The sequence below is a fragment of the Podarcis liolepis genome, assembly GCF_965112155.1.
Source record: "Podarcis liolepis genome assembly, chromosome: 9".
Lineage (NCBI taxonomy): Eukaryota > Metazoa > Chordata > Lepidosauria > Squamata > Lacertidae > Podarcis > Podarcis liolepis.
Window position 1 is genome coordinate 17731716 of NC_139564.1, and position 25908 is coordinate 17757623.

General features: G+C 45.2%; 1 protein-coding gene across 7 annotated transcripts in view; it reads left to right on the plus strand.

The window, feature by feature from the left end:
• Positions 1–1315: 1315 nt before the first annotated feature.
• Positions 1316–25908, plus strand: part of GRID2 (glutamate ionotropic receptor delta type subunit 2) — an 818982-nt gene continuing 794389 nt past the window's right edge. For all 7 annotated transcript variants that reach the window (XR_014515533.1, XR_014515534.1, XM_083458633.1 and 4 more), the window contains exon 1: positions 1316–2314. Coding sequence is in view for 5 of the 7 variants with exons in the window: in XM_083458633.1 (XP_083314759.1) it covers positions 2227–2314 (88 nt within the window). In the remaining 2 variants the exon portion in view is untranslated. The remainder of the gene's footprint in view (positions 2315–25908) is intronic.

A 25908-nucleotide genomic window follows, 5' to 3' on the forward strand; every position in this document is an offset into this window, starting at 1 on the left:
AGTATTCCTTAAGGTCCAGAATCCAGAATGATAAATTACTTTCTGCACATTTTATACAGATCTGTGCCCTTCCCCCCCAGAGACATATGTACATTAGATATTGGCTTCTGACACCATGCTTTTGAAACTTATAGGGTATACCAAACTGAAATAAAAACAAGAGCTTTATTATCTCTCTTGAAGAACAAGAAACTCCGCCCAGCTACAACTAAGTCTTGTGCCACCTAGTGACTAAGCCATGTAATGACACTGTCCCCATAGAGACTGCTGACATATGGGGGGAATTGTGTTTCTCCCCCTCTTCCCTGCTTTGGAGTCTAAACTAGAAAAGTAGCTTAACTAATACCCTTCCATGTCAGACAAACAGCAGCCAGGGGTTATTCAGGCTACCATTTTATGATGGAAAAACCACTGCTTTCCTCCTTCCCAGAATCACACGACCCCCTTCCTCCCTGGAGTAATTTCCCAGCTTTGAGATTCAATTGTGAACAAAACCTCATCAAAAACGTCGATAATTAAGCGCATATTAATAGCACGCTGGAGCCTTATTTTTATTCTCCTCCCTTCGGAATCAGCTGTCCTGGATACTTCCCCCTCCTTCCCACCCCGCTCCGGCTCCGCATCTTGAAGCCCTGCCCCTGATTCACTTTCCAAAGACTCCCAACTTGAGCTCTGCGGTGGAAGTTGCAAGGTTAAACGTGTCGAGAGGCGGAAGCCAACGCGCTCTAAACTAGGGCCAAAGAAATGCCCAGGTTCCTTCATCCCAACCAAAAGAACCCCCCACTTCGGTGCCCTCTCGCTTTCGGACTGAAGTGATCCCCCCACCTGAAATATGCTTTTCACACCCATTGAAGATCCCTCTCACCGGCCCCCTACCACAGACCAGCTTAGCAGGCGGCGCTGAAGCTATTCTAACGTTGCTTCTCCCTCATACACCAGATAGGGGGAGAAAGTGGTTGTCAGGAAGCCTGCCTCTCGGTTCTTCCCCTCTATCCCTCCTCTCTGGCTGATAGCACTCTCCTCTCTCTCTCTCTCTCTCCTAGGTGATCCATTTCTAAGCAACGTGCTAGCTAGCGGCGGAGCTGCCAACAGCTAGGGGACTCTCTCTCTCTCTCTGCATCCCACCAACCAAGCAAGCTCCAAACCGCCTCCTCGGCTGCTGCTGCTGCTTCTACTGCAGAAGACCATCTTCACAAGTCCCGGGGCTGCCGCTGTTTGGCTTCCTGGCTGCATCCAGCTCTCCGCGGAACTGCTATCTCGGGTGACCACGTTGGAGAGCCGTTTTCGCAGCGGTCGCTCTCTTCACTCCCCGCACCAACCAGCTGCAGGGGGGAAGCAAAAAAAGCGATCAGTTGCTTCTCCCCCTCCCCACCCCCTTTCTTTTGGTGGAGCAGGAAGAAGATCGAGATCTAGTTCTGCATTCCCAGCTGCATTGCCTTGAAGTTCACTTTGGGTGGTTTTGGTTTTTTTTTTTAAAAATCATCATCATCATTATTATTTTTTGGAGGGAAGCTTGGAGACGAAGAGCGCTCTCCCTCGCCACACACACACACTTTGCAAGGATCTAGTCCCTCGCCTGGGAGATTGGAAAGAAAAGCTGCAGCTATTATATATATTTTAAAATTGTTTTATTCCCCCTCCCTCCTTCTCTCTCGAGCACCGGCTGGCTGGCTGGCTGTGGGGGGCACTGGAAGGGTCCGTCGGTTTGCCGGTTGCAAGTTGCCCCACTGGAGTGGCGGTGGGGACCTGGCCTTGCGGATCGCTCCGGAGGAAAACAACCCTATATATTTAAAAGATATACCGTTGAAACATAACAATAAAAAGGCTGAGGATGGTGTGATCGACACAGGGACACGCCGAACTGCTTCCCGATTGACATCTCTGGCGGCGGCGGTGATGTGCTGGATGGATTTGCTGCAGCAACTCCCCACAACTCTGGTGATGCCCGGCCGCCCCCCGAAGTGACGCGGGGCTCGTTGCGAGAGGCTCCCCAACCAGCCTAGGGTCGGCTCCCTCTTGCAGCTTTTTCCTTTCCTCCTTAATTTTTTTTTTCCTTGGAGGATCCAACTGGGATTTAGAGGCTCCTCAAACTCTCGTCTCTCTTTTCTTGGGCTTCCTTCGTCCTTGCCGCTGGTGTGATCGCTAACCTCCTGCCCCCCCTCCTTACCTTACTACCCCCCGTTTCCCGAACCAACCACTCCTCCCCGCTTGCCCGAAGCGCAGGAGATGGAAGTTTTCCCCCTCGCTTTGCTCGTGTCCGTGTGCTGGACCGGAACCTGGGAAGCGGCGCTGGCAGATTCGATCATCCACATCGGTAAGGCGCGCCGGAGCTGCGACTGCAGCGGGCTTACTTCGCCGCCTTTCCCCGCTTTCCTCGCCAGCTTCCTCCTGCCTCCAGCTGCCCCGGGCAGTATTTCTCTCTCCCCCGCTTCCTCTTACTGAACGAAATAATAACCGCCCCCATAATCGGCTACGTTTCGTTTGCTGCATGGGTTTTCTAGATCCGAGCGCGAATATCTGTGTTGGGGAGTTTGCGGGGGGGGGGGGTTATTTTCCAGTCCCCTCTACAAATGAAGGTAAACAACCAGAGTTTGCTTTTTGCATAGTGTGTGTGTGTGTGTGTGTGCGCGTGTGTGTGTATGTGTGCAGCTAGCTCGTTCTCTCGAGCAGAAATCCCTCGCCCCAGGCTTCCCGCCGCTGCTAGCGGGGGAAGCCTGAAACGCCCCCCCCCATATGTATTATAAAGCTTGCAAACCTGCACCGCGCACACACGCACACTGGCCCCACGTTGCAACGCAACGTACGTCCGCCCCCTTCCCCTCCCCCCCCGTACGGAGGAACAGGTGGTTTGGCAACGTGCGCTCTTCCATTTGGCCAAGCAGATCTTCGCGAAAAGGGAGGGGACTGAGCGCCGTGGGGCTCAACCTCCCTCCAAACGGGCGGGAGGCAGGAATAGCGTCCAGTCTCTCCCCCCCCCCCCCAGCCAGGAAGCCCGCGACGCGGGAGGATCGTGGGCTCTGTAAAGGTTTATACGTTGACAGGGCCTCCCGTGCGCGCCCCATGGCCACCCTCTCCAGTGCTGGATGGATAGTGGTGTCCCCTCTTCCCTTTTAGGGGGGGGGGGAGGAAAAAGGCAGCGGGAGAACCAGCCCCGCTTTGCGTGCCTCTTCTCCAGCAAAGAGATGCAGCACGGCAAGGGTTAAAGGAGCCGCGGCTTTTCCCTTTACCCGCGCTCCCCCGAAGCTGCTTTTGGGCCCCACCTATTGGCAGCCGCGTTGACGGCCACACGGGGACTCGAGCGCGCGAGGAGGATGAGGGGCATCGCGGTGCTTCTGATTCACAGAGCTCTTTCTGCAGGGAGAGCAAGCCTGAAGCTCACATTTGCTAACCATTGGAGGGGGTGGGGAGAGAGAGAGGGAGGCACAGGAAATAACTCCATCCCTCGCTGGTTCAGAATCCTTGCAAAAAAAGAAAAAGAGAAAAATCATCTGGCCAGGGCTTTCCCCCATCACCATCAAACCGAGAGTATCCTCCAACTCTCTATCCCCATTCCCTTGCTTAAAATTTTTAAAATGCATCCGTGGGGGATGTTTTGCTTAGGAAAAAAATAAAATTAAAATGTGTTGGAGAGGAGGAAGGAGTCTCTCTGTGTGTGTGCGCGCGCGCGTTTGCTGGACTGCTTTGTAAGCAGCGCACGCAGGCAGAGAGAGCCTGGAACGAACGGGCTGCTTTGGCTCGCAAGAAGATAAGCGATCCAAACGTACTGGGGGTGGGGGAAGCCTCAGAGTCCCCCTGCTGGCTGGATGCGGAGCAGGGGGACAGAGAGCAGGCGCGCTCCTTTCAGGTACCAGCAGAGTCGAAAGTCTTGTCTCTCTTCGCTCACACTCCTCCCTCCCTCCCCCGCGCTCCAAAATGTGCACATCCCTGTGCTAGAAAGGTACAAATAGAGATCGTTCCCTGCTGTTCTGGGGCTAATGCCAAGCAGTCCCCCACCCCCAATAAATAAATAAAAACCACACAACTTGGTGTCTACCGGGGCTTCGTCGTTTGAGAGATGCTCGTTTGTAAACATGTCTGCCAGCCCTTGATTGTAATGCGATGTTTGAGGGAAGAGGATCAAGGTTGAGAAATCCCTGCTTTTGTGTGTGTGTGTGTGTGAGAGAGAGAGAGAGAGAGAGAGAGAGAGAGAGACCTCGCGCTATAGGATTTGGGCAGATTCTGGAGTGTAAGTTCGCTTAGAGTTTCTAAGGCAAGAGGAGTCCTTGCTTGAGTCTCTGAATATTATAGGAGGGATTGAAGGTTAGCAGCGTCAGACATCCTTTAGAAAAGAGGCAGAGAATGGTTTGTTCATTGCGTTTAAAAAGAGACAAAAGTAAATAATTTACTTTAAATGGTGGCTTGGGGGACAAGAGTTTGGGCTTTGTTACAACCAGGTGAAGTTGCAGCCTTCTCTGCCTATGGTGAAAGGTTTTGGAGCCGTTCTTGTGTTCCAGAACAATTATTTTCACCAGTGAATAGCTGGGTTGTGAGGTGTGCTGGGGGGAGAGACTCCCAGAGCAAAGACCCTTTTCTTTCTTCTTTGAGCAAACAGTTCCATGCACTGTTGCACTGTGGTTTTGCATCAAACAGCCCCTTCTCCCCGCCTCTCTTCACATTAATTGCTATTTATGTTTGCTGGATGCCCACTTTAATTATTTATCGCTGGCAAATACAGCACTGTGTAATTTATTTTTATTCCCCCCCCCCTTCTCTCTCTGGCTTTCTTGTAAGTGCCATTGGTGGTTACAAGCAGCAACAAAAGTACATTTGCTTAGAAAGGGGAGGGGGGAATCCAAAGTGGCTTCTCAGACAATTAATTTCACTTGGAAAGACAATTAGTACATTTGACAAGGGGATTAGCTTTTTTTATGGATGGCTTTATGTTGCCATGAAGCTGGCAAATTGATAATTGTCATCCAGAGCTCTCAATCTTTCTCTCCACCCCCTCCCTTCAATTTCCTGCAGGGTATGGAAAATAAGTAGCCAGGAAACAAACAACAATTTCGTGTTAAATTGGGTCAGCAGCTAAATGCAGCAATTCTTCCAAAAGTATAGAATTCATCTCTAGTTTCCAGGTCTGAAAATCTTGTGAGCTATGACTCTGGTGTATTCTGGCCCCCACCCCTTGCACAAACTCCTATCTTACAGAAGAAGCAAGAAAGAAGAACTCTTTTTGTTCATTTTAAATTTCGGGAGAGGGTTTACAGAGAGGGTGAAAATCAGTGTTAGAATCACAATGTTTCCAAATGAGGGTTTGCAAAGACAATGAGGGAAATGAAAGTTAAATATTCCCTTGGGGGAAAAATATTGAAGCAGCAGGTATAACAGATGTTCTGAATTCAACGAGGAAAAGACTGATGATTCCTCAATGTAATCACACTTCTAAAGTGTGCAAAAAAATAATTCAGTGTACCATACAGAGAAAAGTGTATATGTGTGTGTGTGTGTGTGTGTGAGAGAGAGAGAGAGAGAGAGAGGGTGAAAGTAACTGGGAATTCTCCAATATAAATGTAACTTGCATGTATTTCTCATTTGTTTACCCAACTATGTATTTGTATTTATACAGTTATCATGTAGGTTACCTGTTTAGAATAGGTATCCATGATAACAAACTCATCTCTTTGCCAGCCACCAGAATGGAAGCTAAGAGTTAGCTTTGGTAGTAACAGAATATAGATGCTATCTCCCCACCCCTCGCAAACCATACTCCTCTAATTAATATAATTATTCTGGTTATATTGAAGGGAATCCATGTTGCAGGCTATGTGTTTCTGAGCATTGAGAGTGTTTGTATAGTTGTATGTGTTTCTGCTGACTTGAACATTACAGAGGGGAGCAGGCAGTTCAGGAGGACTACATTAAGTATGCTTATGAAAATGCTAAAAACAATCACCTCCACTGGAGGTTTTTGGTTTTTTGTGTTTTTTGTTTGAAGCATGCACACTGAGGAAGAAGGGGTTCACTCTCTCATTTCTGACATTCTGAAACTATGCAATTCTGCATTATGCTGCTTCCTTGAGCCTATGCATTGATTGAATAATTTCATCAGACTCACATTACTTGATTGCTTAGAAGTTTCCTAATGATCTGTATGCTGTAGGAAGAACTCAAAAGCCGTGAGCGGAATGGCAATGATATTGTGTTTTATGAGGCTATTCAAAAAGTCGCTCTGATTTATGCAGCTCAAAAGCTCTGAAGTCTTTGAGATTAGCCACGCTGCCTGCTATTTTCTTCGTACATTGCTTGTCCTATACTCTTCACTCCCTAAACACAACAGGAGTTGAGAACACTGCTTTAATTAAGCAGGGATTAGCTGGCATTTCCACCCAAGTGCACAATTTATGTATGGCTCATAGCGGGTCTCATGTTCTAGTATATTTAGTGATATGTGAGTGTCCGTTGATTTGACCTCTAAGTCCTCCAATGAGAAGAGTGTGTGTGTGTTTCCATATGGGTGAAAAAAGATGAATGCATTTTCCAGGATAAACATTTTTTTCTTCAGATCAGCAAGTGCTGCAATGGCATGACCTCCACTCAACTGAAAGGGAGCTTGTGTGTGAATCTTCTACAAGCCCCATTCCAACAAATGGAGGATACACAGTGGTGGTAGATTGTGGGTTGCATTATCTGCCTCTAAACTTCTCATTAGCGTTGTTTGCCTGTAAGATTTACAGCACTCGTCCTGTGCACCTTTACTCCGAGCAAGGTCCCATTGAGATCAATGAGATTTGCTCACAATTGTGTAAAGGATTGCAGAGTTATTACTAAAATACTAGCACATTACTGTACTAGCATAGCATTTCAATGCTTTGCGTTACTACTAAAATCCCAGGAAAACTAGGATGGCCTTCTCCAATAGAAGTCGTGCTAGATGAATATAATTTCTTTCTTTGAGTTACAAGCTTGGGGGACAAAGTCCCCAATGATATTCTGATGGAGAAGCTGGTAAAACATGGACTGGATGAGGTCACTGTTAAGTGGATTTATTGTTTGTTTGTTTGTAACTAGATTTGTAGCTGGTTGACTGACTCACAGCCAAACTAGGACAACTTACTTTCCAAGCCTTACAATTCTGATCTTTGACTACATTACTATTTACATGCAGTACACATTTCTTGATCCCAAGATGCCCTGGCTAATAGGTAACATGTCTCTTTGGGTCCCAGAAAAAGCAATTTGTGGTTGACTCTAATCATCCTCTGTTCTATTTATGTAATTTGGATTTGCTAGCCCACTTGGTTTGAGGGATCAAGTACATTACTACCCATTTCCTTGCACATGCTTTGTACCTTTAAGTCTTGTTACAAGAGGCTTTCCCTGCAAAGGGAGACAGTCAATGCACAATTTACAGCATAAAGACCCATTTAAGTGAATGACTGATACCTTTGCTGGAAGCCAGTAATTTGCAGGGCTGAACCTGCCATGTAACAAGTTGATGTGACCAGCTTCAGGGAGCATCATGTGGTGTGGGATAGATGAAGGCAGGAATTTATGTCTGGATGGTGCTGCAAGACTTCTTAAAGTGTTGTCCTTAGAATGGGAGGTGGGTATTTGGACTTTGCTTCAAGCAGCAAGAATGTATTGTGCACTGCAGGTAACTGGACTCACATTACTCTTCTTGAAGGTGCTCAGAGTTTAGTGTATCAATAAATCCTCACCAGTTACCTCTATTTTAAATACGTAACATTGCCCATTTAGGGTCCTGGCCTCAGAGTCTGAAGCTGGAACCTAGCCTAGTGAGCTACCATGGACAGCGTAAAACAAGTCATCTGAGTGCTTGTTCAGTACTGAAGGTAATAAAGGCACTCAACATTGAGAGCTGGTGTGGTACAGTGGTTAGAATGTCAGTCTCGGACCTGGGAGACCATGGTTTGAATCACCATTCAGCCATGAAGATCACTGAGTGACCTTGGGCTAATCACTCACTCTCAGCCTAACCTATCTCACAAGGTTGCTGTGAGAATGAAACAGGGATGAGAACGATACATGCACTTAAAAACTGCTTGGAGGAACGGTGGGGCATAAATTAAATAGAAGTCTTTGGATTGGCAAGGCCTGGCACAAATACTAGAAAACTGCCCATTTATTAGTTGTGTTTACACCTCACATTTCTTCCAAGGTAGCACGTGTGGTTTGTCTCCCTCCATTTTGCCCTCAGGACTATCAAGTGATGGAGGCTAAGCTGAGAGATTGTGACTGGCTAGGTGGAAATTTGACATTACGTTCTCTCCAGTTCTGAAACAACACTAGCTTCCAAAGCACTTTGTCTTCTTGATCACCAGCTTCCAACTTGTGAGCCTGGTAATCCTTCAGGTTACACCATGGCCCTCATGTGGCCCCCTGACATTTCCTTGGTTTCAGTAATGGCTTGTAGACAATCCTTCGGTTGCTATTCTCCCTTATCTTCCACATATTCCTAAGGGATACTGGAAATAGCAACATGCTGAAGAGAGATTTGTCATGTTAATAGTTATTTGAGAGCTAATGGCTGTTGAAGGGAGAACCTGTTGCATTTTATTTGGAGCAGAAACAATAGGTTTCAGTCCGTTCTCAGTTAAATTTATTTCCATGATATTATGCACTACATGACTACAGAACATATGTATAATTTGTTTAAAAAATGGAATAAGCAGACCTGGTTCTCTATAGTGCCATTCTTTGTTCATCATTCCACATCATTGCTCTTTTTGTGATGCTGATAAGTTGTCTTACAGTAGCAAGCCAATCCAATGTCAGCATTAGCTGAAAGATAATCTATTAATTTAATTACAGCCATAACAGAGTGTGCAATTACTCTTCTAGAACAGCTAGAATGAAGTGATTCAGATGTATATTTACAGTATTAACCCAAATTTCTTAAATGACCTTCTAGTGCCAACTTGGAAAGTGGTGTGTGAAAAGACAGGAGGTGGGGATGTAAATTAACCAACTTTTTCTTACTCCTTTTATTGCTGAGTGGCTACACTTCTCTGGATGGTTATGAAGTAACCTTGCAAACCCATGGATGTTGTGTAGTGGTTAGAGTGTTGGATTAGGGCAAGGGTCAGCAAACTTTTTCAGCAGGCGGCCTGTCCACTGTCCCTCAGACCTTGTGGGGGGCCAGACTATATTTGGGGGGGATGAATGAATTCCTATGCCCCACAAACAACCCAGAGATGCATTTTAAATAAAAGGACACATTCTACTCATGTAAAAACATGCTGATTTCCAGACTGTCTGTGGGCTGGATTTAGAAGGCGATTGTGCTGGATCTGGCCCCGGGCCTTAGTTTGTCTACCCATGGATTAGGGTCTGGGAGACCAACATTCAAGTCCCCACTGCAATTTCAAGTGATAATATGCATGTGTGGATGGACAGATCTAACACCATGGATAGATCTTCCATAACATAGCATTTGAAATACAATGCTTCTCAATGGAGACAATTTGCACATGTAGCTGCCATTGAGAAAATAAGTGGTCTGCACATATGTGTGAACAAAGTCTGGAACTATCTAAATTCTCAGGAACTGACATGATTATGGCATTGCTCTTAATAAAAAGCAAAGAGATGGAGGCTTATGAGAGCTAGTGAACCTGGCCACGTGGTTGGCAATGATTGCACTTCTATTTAAATGTCACAGAAGGACCAAAATAGCATCTGAGCCTGGTAGACAAATATAGCTGCAGGCTGTGCCTTTTAGATGATGGATATCAGGAGAGAAACCCCATCATTGTAGTAATGTTCTGCAGTTTTGTCAGGATGAAAATTAGAGAAGTTGAATCCATCTTGTTTATCTTGTCTGAAGTAATAACTAGCTGAAGATGGGCCAATTCATATAAACCAAAACAAACGAACAAAATCTTCACATAACATGCCCTGGCTGTCCTTGGGGGATGCTTTTCGCATAGGGAATGTCATGTGTGACCTGGGCAATTAATCAGTGCAGCCATAGCTTTCTGGTGGTGATTTCTGCAATTGTGACAGCATCTTTTCCAGCTGTGACTATCACAAGAAAGTCTTCTGAGTAGGTGCAGTCAGAACTGTGGATTGCCCAGGTTACAAATATAACATTCTTCATAAGAATATGTTCCTGTGGATAGTTGGGGTAAATGCGTACATATCTTAAATGGTCTTGTGTATCAGTATGTCTGAGATATCAGTGAGGGCAGTTCATTGCTTTGCATTGCTGTTCGAGTTGAGCAGATGTTTTCTCCTTTTTCCCATCCTTCTCCATGCATGAGTTCCTCTAACATTTTTGAGGAAGTAACTTGTCAAAGATCCTGGAATTGGTGCAGCTGCATACCAGGGTCTGTGCAGCTGAAGAAATTCTATTTAAGCTCTTGATTTGCAATGCCAGGGTATTTTGTGCTCTGTCCTGCCAAGAATTGGCTTTCAGACCTTCTACAATTGAATCATTTCCATATCAGCTTCTTTGTTAGGAGCCCCAACACATTTGCCAGAGAATTGCAATGTATTGCCAAGGATTCTGCATCATGCTGCATCTAGGACCTCACTGTTGTCTCATCTGAGCTAACAGGATGGCTTAGAACACACCCTGCATTCTCACATGCAGTGGCTGCATACAATAAGGAAGATCAGTAATTAGGGGTCTGCCATGTTTCAGGGACGCGGGTGGCATTGTGGGTTAAACCACAGAGCCTAGGACTTGCCAATCAGAAGGTCGGCGGTTCAAATCCCTGTGACGGGGTGAGCTTCCGTTGCTCGGTCCCTGCTCCTGCCAACCTAGCAGTTCAAAAGTACGTCAAAGTGCAAGTAGATAAATAGGTACCGCTCTGGTGGGAAGGTAAACAGCGTCTCCGTGCGCTGCTCTGGTTCACCAGAAGCAGCTTAGTCATGCTGGCCACATGACACAGAAGCAGCTTAGTCATGTTGGCCACATAGCTGTACCCCGGCTCCCTCGGCCAATAAAACGAGATGAGCGCCGCAACCCCAGAGTCGGCCATGACTGGACCTAATGGTCAGGGGTCCCTTTACCTTTACCTTTATGTTTCTGGGATGTTTGCCACTATTACTGATCAAGAACGCTTAATTTGTTTCAGAGAACTGCCAAGTTTGCTCTTAACCAGCGTTTTCCAACTTGGTTCCCTCCAAATGTTGTTGGACTCAAACTCTCAAAGACCCAGCCAGCATGGCACATTGGTCAGGAATGATGGGAGCGGTAGTCCAAAAAGATCTGGGGGGAACCAGATTGGGAGAGGCTGCTTTGGACCATAACTGGAAGAGGAGGAAGCAGTATTGGGGAGCAAAGACCCTAATGGGTGTGGTGCTACTCATACCCTCCACTTCCATCACAGCACCTGTGCACAACATAGAGTTCTCTCATTTTTTCCCATGTAAACATGCTGGGTATTAGTGTACAGGATCGATGTGGCTCTCAGGTGTCCTTGCACCTTGCATATATTTATGCTGCGGTGCCCCTAACCTCATTGTGAAATGGAAACTGAAGATCCACAAGATATGGTAAACTTTCAAACAGCCAGTGATTAAAAGGACTTGACTAGACTGGAAAGCTTGAATATAGACTGGTTCTTGTTATTCTTATCACATGACTACTCCAGGTATGTGTGAACAGGAAAGCTTCTGCTGTATAGCTTTACATTTACTTTGCTATAGGTTAGAATTTGCTGGATTTGCTATGCGGCAAAAGCACTCCATATCCCAAAAGGCCAACATTTGCGGTTTCAACAAAGATAACATAGCAAATTATTATATTTATATGTGATGCTCAAATTATATTTCAGGGCTGTACTAGGGTGGTAAACACAGTGGTTTCAGCAGTTGTTGTCTGATTGGAATGAGATCTGTGAGAGCAAGGTTAAATTTAAAGTAGGTTTCCTGAGCACACAATGGACTGAGAATTAGAGATGGAGGGAGGAGGAAGATGAAAGGCAAAAAGTTTCTTGAAAGTTGTGCTAGGTTTATCTGACAAGCCATGCTTAAAAAAGAAATTGAAAAGAAAGATGAGGGAGGAAATGAAAGGAGAGGGAGAGAAAAAAAAGATATCAAAAGCAAAAAGTCCCCAGTAGGCAATAAGCTGAAGCTTGCGCTGGGGTATTGTATGGTATTTCTGCTACAGTGGAAAAGATTTAAATCAGAAATCTTACACATAGTATTTAGTAGAAAAATGCTGTGTGCATTTTACCAAGTTAGGCAACACATATAAGATAAATGATAATTATTCCTAATTATTATATATTCCTTGCTCATGAATAAATCAATCGTGATTAATAAAGCCTGGATTTGAAATGGACTGATAATTCTGAATTTTTATCAGGCAGACTAAACATAACTTAAAGGATCCAACATTTCTTTTTGCTCCCTGCTCTTATTTTACTTCATTGGCCGTTCCTAGGGCTGTCCAGCTTCCCTCAGCCTGGTCAAGAAATAGTCATAGGCTGTGTAGCAAAATTCTCCCAGAACTCCACTGCTAAAGTTAAACATCCCCCCCCCCCTTACATCTACCAACCACCCAAGTTGTACATGATGTTGGGATATGAAAAGAAAGAATCCCTCTTCAGGCATTGGCAAACATGTGTAGGTTGGGAATGTGTGAAGAGTCAAAGATATCTGCATGAATCCCACCCCATAATGTTCCCATAATGTGAAGTCACTTTCAGACCACAGGCAAAAAAATTAGGCAGAGCAATGAATGCAGCTCATTGTCCAATTGATTATATTCCAGCCATGCAAAACTCAGATGTTTCTGCGTGCACAAACATGCACACCTGTCCATCCATACAACGGGCATTGAGGATAAGGCTATCAATGGCCACTAGCTATGATGGCTATGCTCTGCCTTGATGGTTGGCATCAGCAGTAGGTCTGGTTTAACTCGCACAAGTGGGGAGAGCACTTTTGCACTTAGTTCCTACTTTGGTTTCCCCAAACCAAACAGTAGCTGGCCATTGTGAGAGCAGAATGCCACTGGCATCATCAAGCAGGCTCTTTTTATGTTTTTACATTCTCTGCCAATCTCTGCCAAGCAGCTACATGAGGTTCCAGGTGCTTACGGTATACTGGATTGAGTTTCCTTTGGGAAGATTGAGGCTCAGCAGAGGCTAGTGTCTTTAAGAAATATGGTTTACGAGCACATATTTACACCTGGAAGTTTGAAGTAGATGAGGTGCAGAACATTATACCCCAAGAGTGTCTCTCGTTGCCCCTCTCACGCCTTCAGCAAGGTTGGGTCCAAAGTAGCAGTCAGGCATGGCCATAGGCGCCGACTCCATGGGGCTTGAGGGGGCCCGAGCCCCCTCAAAAAATCGTTTGGGGGGGCTCTGCCCCCCAATAATCTCCGGCGCCCCTCCAGCAGAGCGCCATCGCCGCCCCTCCCCCAGCCCAAAATGCACAGGGTCGGGCTGCATGCCTCCTGCCCTCCCTCCCGAGCAAAAGCTCCACCCAATTTCCTTCGGAGCTGATTAATAGGCGCAGCACGCTCTCCCCTATTCGCTCACGAGGAGGCGGCACCACTTTATTTGCATATTCATGAGCTTATTTATTATTAATGAGCTTTCCCGCCCCCCCCCCCCCAATATTTTTTATAAGTCCGCGTCCCTGGGCATGGCTCCTAGTCTTTTAGTGCAGCTTCCTCCAGCCAGCACCAAGGTGGTTTTGCTTTGTCCTCCTTCTCTTTCCCAGCACACCTTTAGCCTCCAAACCCCAAGCCTCCTGTGAACTTTTCCTGGCACCTTCCACACACCCCTTACCTTGGCGCCCTCTGTTTTGCACAGACCTGAGCACCTTCCTTGATGTATAGATAGATGCCTGGGCATTGTTTCATAATGACATATATTTAACCAGCCTGGCCAGGCTAGTTTGCATAGTCTAAACCCAGTAATTTCCTTTAGCGCAGTTCAGGAGAACTACTGTGGCCTGTATACTTTCTCTTCAATATCCCAAATATTAGCTAGATTCTGACATTTATTGATTTCTTGGGTTTAGTGAGGTCTCTACCCCCCCCCCCCCGCAAACTTTTAACAATAGCAAGTGTTTTAGACAATATTGAGGCAACCAGTGTTGCTGTAGGAAGTAACCATGCCAACTAGGTGATTCAAGTGATAGGCGGTTGCAAACATTGTTGCTGACAATGGCAACCTGGTATATTGCCTAGCTAAGATATGAATAGGGATGCCACAAAGATCATTGATTCCTCCATTCCCTGTATGAAGCCTGAAAACTTGCCGGTGTGAATAAGTGCATGGATAGCAAACATTTTCATTGCATTTGTGAAAAATAAAAGCAAGAGGCTTAATAGTACAAGCTGTTGTGAAACAGAGCAACTGAATATGCCATGCATAACAGTGATTCCGTTCTGCATTAGAGTGCTTAGTAATATTGTGATTTCAAATGGGGAATGATGTGCAATTAGGTCAATTGCATATGTGAGGCATATAAACGGTTCATAAATGATTCCAATCACCCTGATTTTTAATTATGTGAGCAGTTGAGTCTCTGCTCAAACATAGCATAGAACTAAGTGTCAGTTCAGATGCCGACAATTTCTAGAAGAGATGCTGCCAGTTTTTGAACTGTACCAGTTGCAGCTGCTCATGTGTTGGCTTTGTCATTGCAGATGGCCCACACTAATGGATCGGACCTCCATAATCCACTGCCCAGGCTTGGGCCCAAGGGAGGTCACTTTGGTGCTGCTAGCACAGTGGTTTGAGGCGTATTTGGTTGTCTCTCAAGACAGATGGATGCCAAAAGTCTAGCAACCTGCCCAATGCTCAGAGTGGGGCAAGGAGGGCAACCCCACTCCCTATTAATCATGCTGTGCCATTTTCATGTGTGTGCATAATTTCCATTATTAAAGTGTGTGTTCAAGATTATGTGTATCTGCCACTGTGCTTGGAGGACAGTGCTGGAGGACAATGCACCAATGAATTGATGTGGAAAAGGATGTTCTCTGTGGTGGCACCTATATGATGGAACAGTCTCCGCTTAGAGAGTCACTGGGCACCTTCTGCAATGTGTTTCTGCCAGTAGTCGGAGACATTATTGTTTGCCAAGGCATTTCTGGACTCTCCACCCATCGCTTTTTGTTATTTATCCTTGGTCTACTGAATCATGCATAATAAATATGCATTTTTGGGAACTTTCATTATTTTGCATTGCTGTACACTGCTTTGACATATTTTGTAAAAAGTGGTATCAAGGTAAAGGTAAAGGGACCCCTGACCATTCGGTCCAGTTGTGGACGACTCTGGGGTTGCGACGCTCATCTCTCTTTACTGGCCAAGGGAGCCAGCATACAGCTTCCTGGTCATGTGGCCAGCATGACTAAGCCACTTCTGGTGAACCAGAGCAGTGCATGGAAATGCCGTTTACCTTCCTGCCAGAGCGGTACCTATTTATCTACTTGCACTTTGATGTGCTTTCGAACTGCTAGGTTGGCAGGAGCAGGGACCGAGCAATGGGAGCTCACCCCGTCGCGGGGATTTGAACCGCCGACCTTCTGATCGGCAAGCCCTAGGCTCTGTGGTTTAGACCACAGCGCCCCCCGCCCCCTAAAAAGTGGTATAGAACTCTTTAAATAATTATTCTCATCATAATCCAAGCATGTGTGCTGATAGATGCAGACTTTATCTAATGTTCACTTCTTTGCCTATGTTTTTGGAGACAACATGATTGCAGAAACTAGGTAACTCATGTGTGCCTGCATATGCCTAGGTCTCACATGGCATTAAAGGCACAGTAGGTCAGCCCTTAGAGACTACCCTCAAAGGAGACAAAAATGGCACAGCAAATCCTTTAATGGGGAGCATGGTGGGGTCAAAAGCATTTCCAGAAGCATCGGATCAGAGCTATGTATCAGAATGGGAGGTCACTGACTTTTGAAAGCAATGCACAGCCACCTTTTTTTTTGGGGGGGGTGTCATTGCCTTTAAAAACACATCTGCATGAAATCTGCTAGGAAGAGGTGTGAATGTATTTCATAATGTAAAGAATGAAGCAGGAAGACAATGCCATAATTTTTGCAATATTATAGAAAGCAAAGCTGTGAAGGAGCTGGAAACAAAAGAGGAAAAGTCACTCTGGTCATTAAATTAGCAGTTGCTGCTCTCTCTTTCCGCCCTCCCCCACAAAAAAAAATATTTTTGCATGTTGTTAAGCCTGCCAACTGTTCCTAAGGCTGCAATTAATTGGCTCTTTGTATTGAGGAGAGTGCAACTGTTTTTAGAAAATACTAGGTTCATAGTCTCCTATCAATGCCACAAAGCAGAAAGGCAGCTTCGTGCTTTGTGAACGGTGCTGAGAATGCCGGGATTGTTCACGGTGGTAGCTTTGTATTCCAAGTGCGTTATGGAAATTGACAGTTTGTAAACTTGCGAGCTGTTAAAATAGCTCCTGCAACCTCTCCACTTTTCCTAATTTGGTTTTCAGAAAGTGCTCCCTTCCCTTCCTCTCATCACCTCCGGCATCTGCAATGAAGGAGAAAATATATGCTGTTTAGAGCTAATCCCTTTATGGTTTTTTCAGACAGCCCCACATATTACTGATGTTGCAAAGACTACTTTAGCCAAAGAGAGGCAGACCCACCATGATCTTTTGCTCTTGTTGTTTGATGTCATGCGCTACAGGGAAAAAACGCCCGATAAGTGCATTCTGAAGGGGTGTTCTCTTATCAGTCTGCTACTTATGCTTCCCGAGACCTTGGTTCAGCTGTTCTGGAACACAGGGAAGCACCATCTTTGATGGTTAATTGCTTGCAGATCTTAACGCGGCTGTTCTCAGCTTGCTCCCTCTGGTAAACACAGGCCTGCTGGATCACCATAGGCTACAATTTCTCCCGGTAGTGGATTGTTTAGTAATTGCATGAAGATAGGGAAAGAAAGTACAACCTGAAGTCATAGAAGTGCCAAGGAAACTGATGATGTGAAGGAAATGAAAGCTGTTGGCAAAACTAATAGAGAGGGTAACAGATACAGAACTGAGGGGTCTACTTCCTAACCCCGTCGCTGTCTTTTATAGGCAGCTTTCCATCTGTGTCAAATTTGTCTCTTGAATAGATCCTTTAACCACGGGGAGGGTGTTATCCATTCAAATGCTTCACTTTGGCTCAAGGGAACTGGCTTACTGGAGGACCCAAGTGACGATTGTGGCTTCCTCCCCGCTTCCTGGCTGCCTTCAGCCATCTCTCTCATGGATCCTGTTCTCATATCTGAGGGCTCTGGCAAGGCAGGAGTGCCTCTTGAATCCCCACAATATTTATGTACAATCATACCTTGGGTTGCGAACGCTGCGGGTTGTGCATTTTTGGGTTACGGACGTGCCGAACCCGGAAGTTCAGGAATGGATTACTTCCTGGTTTTGGTGTCCACTCATGTGCAGAAGCACTAAATCATGCTTTGCGCATGTGCAGAAGCACCGAATTGCATCACACGTGTGCGCAGACGTGGCGCTGCAGGTTGTGAACGCTGCGGGTTGCGAATGTGCCTCCTGCACGGATCTTGTTCGCAACCCGAGGTTCCGCAGTAAATGTGTTAAGACTTCCAAGATGGATCCCAAATGGAGGAGGGGGTCTGTTGCACAAATATTTTCCTCACTTTTGAAAAGTGATCATCTTTTGTCATGAGAACATACATGTCATCCTTTTTTGGTGTGTGAAAAATATGCATGCAGTGTGAGCACATTCTGTGGATTTTTGTATGGTTTTAATGTAATATTTTTTTCTTCTTGGTGTTTTTAAAATGTTGTAAGTCATTTACAGAGTCTTTACGTGGCAATAAGCGAAGGTATTAAATCGATTAAACAATGATGATGAGGATGGTGACCTGCATTAGCTTGGTTTAACTCCTCAGTTTCAATCAGACACCATTTATACCATACACTGGATGTGCTAGGATCAGTCAGTCATTTTATTTGTATGCCGCCTTTCCAAAGTTAAAGCCATGCCCAAGGCGGATTGCAACATATAAAAAAAATACATAACTACAAAAATAACAAAAGCAGTCATAAACAATAAACAGCATCAAAAAGTACTCGAACAGACTGAACAATTTCCACATACATCATAAGATCCCAGATGAAGATACAAAAAAATTAATGGCAACAACCGTCTCCCAACAAAGCCCCCTAAACAACGCCCCAGCCCAAGATTCTGTTCAGGAGCCTCAGCTTTCAATACTTTCAACAGTCACGGCCTTCTCCAAAGAATTATGGGTGCTGAGAATTGTTAGAAGACCCCTATTCCCCTCACAGCTACAGTTCTTAGAGTTCTGTGTGAAAAGGGGTTGACTGTTAAACCACACTCAGAACTGTAGCTTTGTAACAACTCTCAGCACACTTAACCAGCTCCCTGCATTCTTGGGGGGTGCAATGACTTTAAAGTGGTGTCATAGTGCTTTAAATATAGGGTGTGAATGTGTCTTCAGTCTTATATTTGGACTGTAGTTTATTTGTATGTGTGTGTCAATAACATCCACAGAATTGCAAGCAAATATTGAGGTTACTGTAGTTGTTAGCTGCAAGCGTGTTAATTTCTTGGCAGATGTGCACGTTGGCACCAGTTTACCAGTAGTTGCTCCCCCCACCCCCCGTGCCTACTGCTGTCTTCCAAAATGGAGCTATTAATGTGATTTTAATCAACTGAGCTAGCATGACAGATTTATAATTGATCAAGGGTCAGTAAGCAGGTTTTGAAGATGGAAGAGCAGCAATTGTGAAGGACACTGAAGGTTAACTCATCCCCCCCCCCCCGCTAATTTTACACATACCTCATTGAAACATACATGGTGGTAAATTGGAAAAACAATGACTTGAAGGTTATTTTCAGTTCTTTTTGGTAGTTCTGTGTTGCGAACCACATTTTCTCTTAGATCCTGAGAAAATCCTTAGCTGTGTGGGTTTTAAAAACTCGCTTCAGCTGTCCCTAATCCTCTTGGTGAATTTTTAAGAATTTTCTTTGAAATTGTGTTTGTTGGACTTCTTTATTTATTGGCTTACAGTTATTGTAATATTTTGTGCTTGTGTGAGCTCCAGAAAGTTATTTATACATTAAAGAAGCCCACTATGATAAATAAAATAGCAGACATCTGTACTGGAGTGTTTAGGTTTTAAAAAATAATATTGAGGCCTGAACAGTTCCTTTTTAGCTTAAATAGCTCAGCTGCTATGAAATTAAGCATGGCTTAGGAGCTTCTGCACATCACATCAATAGGACTTTGATACCCAACTGTCCTTTGCTACCAGCAAGTAGAAAAATTGGTCAGTTTCATGGAGGAGAGGTCTATCAATTGCTGCTGTCCATGATAGCTTAAATGAAACCTCCAGATAAAGAGACAGTGTATATATGAGTACCGAATGCTGAGGACAAATGAAAGAGGATGACCATCACCATCAGGGCAGTAGGAACGGTCATAGCTTAGTGGCAGAGCATCTGCTTTGCATGCCTAAGGTTGCAGGATCAATCCCAAGCATCTTCCCATGGAACCTTGGAGAACTGTTTCCAACCACTGTTGACAATGGACCCCTGATGGACCCCTGGTCTGACTTAGGGCAGCTTTCTATGTTCCTGGCCTGTGTTCCCTTAAATTTCCCAAGATGAGGATGGGATGCTGGACCTGTGGCATAGTTAGACCCCTCATGTGCTTCTCCTTTGATGAAATCTCTCATTGGACTGCAATAATGACTCTTGCTTGTCTAGATGGAGGATGGAGAAAAATGTGTGCCTTCCTGTCTATGCGTAGAAACGCCTGGCTTCTCTGTGGCTGGAATGTAGTTCATTGTTCTGTGCATTTTGGCACCACTGGCATGTGGCTGTTCATGAGGGGATGTGACCCCAGGCTAAAGAAAGGATCCTCATTCTGGCTGTATGTCTATTGACTGGGAATATTCCTTGCCTTCACCCTGAAAGAGTGGATGTTGTCTTACTCCCCCTTCACAATTGAGATCTGAAAAAAGTAACCCTCTTCAGATTTCTGGAAAACTGCGAGATGTGAGCAGGGCACGTCTTGCTCTTTGAGTCTCTGTGTACATGCTTAATTGTTTTGCTTTATCGAACACTGCTACATTTTGACTGGCTTAGTCCTTCAGAACATATGGGCCCATTTTGTGCAGGAAATAGCTGTCATTGGACATGTCGCTATGGTGGAAACTGCAGAATTGTGTTCTCTGACTTTGATCTCACTTAAGGGTAAAAAAAATAAAGCCTTTAAAAACCAATACCAAATTAAAGCTCATGGCTGAGAAAGGATAAATGGAGGCCTGTTTTTATGGTGACCTGACCCAGACAGTTTATGTGCTATGCCGTTTGCAGCATGCCGCCATCTCTTTGAAGTATTTCATCTATTTAAATGTTGATGTTTTGCCGCTAGCATAATTGGGTGAAGCGATGGTTTAGCAGAAGTGCTGACGAAAAGGTCTTCTGCAAAATGGAATTGCAGATATTGAAAAGGAGGGCGGAAACCCTTTCAGAAATCAGTGTAATTGCTGAACATTTGACATTACTCCTTCTCACTTTCTGTCCCCTCTACAGATGCATTACTGTCAGAGACTCTGCCAGGATGGTGATGCCTGGCTGAAAGGGTTCAATGGCTAGCTAGCCCTGTCTGTCTGTCTCTCCTCTCCTTCCTCAAGGGAAAAAAGGACTTACTTTAGAGAAGAGGGTAGCAGCGGGTGAGGGCCACAGTGCACAAAGGAAAGACCAGATGGCTTGTAATTTCATCATCCCTGAGAAGGAACATCATCCCCCATCAGAGGAGAGGTCTCCTATGTACCCTGGGATCCTCCATTACCTGCTACCCTATCATCTCCAGTATCTGAGTACCATTCTTATGAGTACCTGCTTGGTCACCTGAGAAGTCTTACCCAATAGGGCACTTCTTATGTTCCCTTCCCCAAGGTGTGACTATTTTCTGCTTGTGGGAGGTGAGGATATAAATGTGGGAAGGCTGGTGTTAGCAAAATGTATGACACTGCTTGAAGCGAGCTGTGTCCACCTCAGTTCTGCTCACTGCTATTCATTCAAGCAGGGATAATAGGGTTTGCACCACCATACCACTTTAAGAGGCTTCCCCTCCAAAATCCCCTCCAAAATCCCAGGAACTGTAGTGTGTTAATGGTGCTGGGTAATGTCAAGAGACCCCAGTTCCCCTCACAATTGCCAGAGTGGTTAAACAATCCCTTTCCCCAGGTAATTCTTCCCTTGTCTCCCCCTCCAGTTCCCAGCTTGCCCACAAAATTACTTCCAGGGGGTGGTACTTTATTCCACTGAAACTGAACATTCAATAGGTCTGTCTTCTGAGTAAACATAACTATGTCTACTCTGAAGTAAACCCTTTGAATCCAGTGGATCTTACTCCCAAGTAAGTGCAGTTAGTATTGCAGCCTAGATATTGTGTCCATTTCCGAAAATTATTTGGGAACTGTGCTGGGAAGAAAGCAGTCAGTGGAAGAAACAAGCACTTGAGGGAGTGTCGTAGGAAGAAGGGATTAAGGTTTAAGAGTTAGGTTGTCTGGCTGGTTGGAAGTTGTTTGGAAGCCATTAAGTGGTGTGTGCCTTTCAGCATTTCAATTCATCATCCAGGAGGGACTCAGAAGGCTTTAGAAAAATGGTTCAAATGCATTTTGCCACAATAAAAGAGACAACTTAGCCTCACTGTGCACATTCATACATTTTGGAACATTGCGCATGTGGCTTCATATTAACCTAATTCTCGCAGCAATTCAGCAGTAGCCGAGTAGAATCTCAACTTGTTAAGGGAGGAGGGAGATGGAAAAAGAAGTACCATTTCAGGAATTATTTGGTTCAACACGTTTTGCTTTATTAGGCTTTCTATCCTGCCATATCCAAGGCTTAGCTTGGGTTACAGCAACCCATATCCAAGGCATTGCTTAGGTTATAACTTGCCTCTTCCTGTGGCAACCAGATTCCGTAAGAACATTAAAACCACCTTTCTGGATCTTACGAAAGGTTCCTGTAGTCCAGTGTATAGGGCTTCCTCTGCCGATACCAGCATCTTGAACCCAGCCCAGTAGCTAATTGCCAACCACTGCAATTCTTCCAGCAGCGGCATAATATCGGTCCTTAGATGGAATATCACCATGATATTACGCCGCTGCTAGAAGAATTGCAGTGGTTGGCAATTAGCTACTGGGCTGGGTTCAAGATGCTGGTATCGGCAGAGGAAGCCCTATACAGCTTGGGACCAACATACACAAAATGTTGTCTCATCCTCTGCATCCCCAACCAATCACTGCATTCTGCAAGAGAGAGCATCCTACAGATACCATCCTATCTGTGGAATTGGGACTGTAGTGTGGCAGCACCTACACTTTGGAACTCCCTCCTGTTTCATATCAGACAGGTGCCTTCTCTATTCTTGATTGCAGAATAGATTAGACTCTCTACAGAGAGGGTTAAGTGGATGGCCTGGGGTGAGGAGTTGTGGAAAAATGCACAGTAAGCACACTAAATGCTATATCAGTTTGTGTCTCTCAGCTACTTGAGCAGGCATGTACAATAGAGTCGGTTACAGTGGTTAAGTGTCTTCTTCTCTCCTTCTTAACAGATTGCCCCAGAGTGAGCCATGTGTAGCTGGTGGAGAGTGGACAGCATTGTCCTCTCCACTGTCCTGATTAAACATGTACCATGCAGTTTCAAAATTGCCTTTGGTATTTGTGCTCCTTAGTGCTCTAAGATGTTTTGTTTGTTTCGCCATAAGAGCTATGTTCCATTGTCTATCCCACCATGTCTCTAGTGTTAAGTTAGTAGCTGTTTTCCAGTATTGCAATAAAAGTATTTCTAGCTACAGACATGAAAAAAATTAGTAGGTCCCTAAACAGTTAATTCTTGTGGTCATCTACAAGCCAGTTTAAGAAAGCTAGCCTTGAAATCAGGTTGTATTACCTTCCATGTAATAGTAGAACCTTCTTCAAATGCCATTTTCCAATACCATTGCACAGGTTGGCATTCCCACCACACATGGAAATGTGAACATAACAGTTGACATCCTCGAAACAAAATATAAAAAAAATCCTTCCAGTAGCACCTTAGAGACCAACTAAGTTATTGGTTATTGTTATGAGCTTTCATGTGCATTCATACTTCTGGGCACCTGCATGGCCCCACAGTATGCCAACATCTTCATGGCAGATTTAGAACAACGAACCTCTCTTGTACCTGTGATACAGTGACGATATTTTTATTATCTGGACACATGGTCAACAGACCCTGGATACCTCCCACCAGATGTTCAATGACTTTCACCCCACCATCAACCTAACAATGAACCAATCTATGCAAGAAATACATTTTTTGGACACTGGTGTATCTGAAGACGTGTGCATGCACACGAAATCTCATACCAATAACTAACTAAGTTGGTCTCTAAGGTGCTACTGGAAGGAATTTTTTTATTTTGTTTCGACTAAGGCAGACCAACACGGCTACCTACCTGTAACTAGTTGACATCCTCTCCAACATAAATGACCTGCATGAGAGCTTAATCTGTGGCATTTTGTGGGTGTGTGACGTCATCTCTGAATTGTTTTAAAACTATCTTCTCTCGTTTTAGCTGGCACTGACTTAAAAGGTCCCCAGGTTTGCCAGGCTGCTTAATCTTAAAGTCATTGGGCGCAGCTGACAGGGAAATTCTCCTACGCATTTGCTAGGACAGTTGCCAGGCGGGTCGTGCCATTTGGCTACTTGTGCTTTATACTGGGTACTCCGCTGAAATACTTCTCTGCAGCTCTTTAGATCTTGGAGAACATGAGGTGCAGTTGAGCATTATTCATGTTTTAGTATCTAAGTTATCTGCTCTTGGTTGAAGACGAGGAAGTTCTCGGGCTGGAAACTGGAGGTGATTTATGTGACTGGCTGGTATCCCCAGTAAGCAGGCGATGTAGAAGAGGGCCCAACACGACAGTGACGGATGTAACAAAGTCGCTGAAAAGAATGAACAGGTACAGGATTCTTTTTTCGTTGCAGTAACTAAAAAATGTATGACACCTTCATCCATTATTAAGCTAAAATTCATTTTCTCCAGTCAGAGGAGAGTTAATATTCCTTAAATGATCAGTGTTTCTTTTTTAGTAACTTTAGTAAGTTGAAAAGATATGTGTCACCCACGGTGGCTACTAGCCATGATGGCTGTGCTTTGCCGCCATGCCTGGAGGCAGCAATCCTTCTGAATTCTGGAAGCCACAGGAGAGGAGAGTTCTGTTGTGTTTTGGTCATGCTAGCAGGTTTCCCATAGGCATCTGGTTGGCTATTGTGATAACAGGATGCCGGACTGAATGGGCCATGGACCTGATCCAGCAGGCTTTTCTTATGTTCTTTGTGGCAAAAAAGAGAAAAAAGCAGAACTATTGGAGCAACTGTATAGCTAGCATTTGGTCAGAAGTAGCATGTGATGGCCTGGGAATCAGATTCAGAGGCTGAACCCGAGGATTCCCAGCCTGCACAGGATTCCCTGCCTCCAGAACCAGCTGAGCCGGGGCTGGGGCATGAGCCTGAAGGGTCCTCACCTGTGCTGGATCCTCAGGTGCAGGCACCAGCTGAGTCTGCTCTGGCTCCTGAGGGGATGGAGGACCCATTGCCTGCAGGTGCTCCACCCTCAGCCCCATCAGAGGAAGCTGAGGTTGCTTCTGGGTCTGGTAACCCACAGCCTCTCCTGAGCTGCAGAGGCTCAGGGCAGAGAGGCAGAGGGAACTAAGTTCCCGCAGGAGGAGTGCTCACCCGAGGCCAGGAGAGGCAAGTCACCAGTGGACCGGGGCCGCCCTATGCCTCGGGGCAGATAAAAGCCAGCCAGCCCCAGTCCCAAGTTGTGGGAGCAACATTGTTGGTAGCCTGTTCCTGCCTGCACCCTGTCCTGCTGTTCTGCCGGAGCTCCTAACCTCACCCAGCTCCCTGCCTTGGACCCAGCTTCAGCTTTGTCGGCCTGCCTTCATACTGTACCCTCAACCTCGGACTGGACTCGGACCTCGCCTCTCGGTTAACCCCCGGGACCAGCACATAGCATTTTATTTTATGCATTGCATTTTAACATGCTGGGCACCACCATATGAGAGGACGGTCAACATAATAATAAAATGATGATGTTGCTGCAGTGGTAACAATTTAATCTGGCCCTCATCTGTGTCTTAGCCTGACACAAGGTCATAATATTCTTTGCTTCCACTGCTAATGTCCTTGGTTATTTCCCCCCTCCCGCCCAAAAGTTTTAAGACTATCCGAAAACCAATCTCCTTTCAAAGTTTTCTGACTAAGAAACTTGCTGCTCGTGCAGTTTCCATCCTGGTGAACTCTGGACTCTGAATGTCAATATTCAATTGAAGTGGAGGAAGCTGTGTCAGGTAGTGGAAGAAAACAGATTTGGATGTGAACACCCATTAACAAAATCCCTTGAGAATAAGAGGGGAAATGGGTAGAATACCATCTGGGCTCTCATTTCAACAATAGGATGTCTTCAGTTTCTCCTTCTAAAAGTAGGTTTTGGCCTTGGCAATACTTTGGACTGAAATTAGGCTGGGTTTTTATGGTTGTTGTTTTTTTTTTTGCAAACTTTGCAGCCCCACCAGAAGAAGTGAGACACAGGACAGTGTAGGTTGGATAAGATGGGGAATCAGATGATGTAAAATTTTGCATAGTGTGGAGATCCTGCATAGGTGACCCTGCCCCCAATAGTAGAACCTAAGGTTATCTCATGAAGGTGAACGGTGGGAGATTCTGGACAGAGAAGAGGAAGTACATAGTATGGAATTTGCACATAGTATGGAATTTGCTATCACAAGGTGTGGTTTTGCCCACCAAATCAGATGGCTTTATAGGTGACAAGGCAAATCCATGGATGCTCAGATTATCAATGGCTACTAGTCATGATGGCAATATTACCTCCTAGATCAGTGACCTATGAATAGATCAGT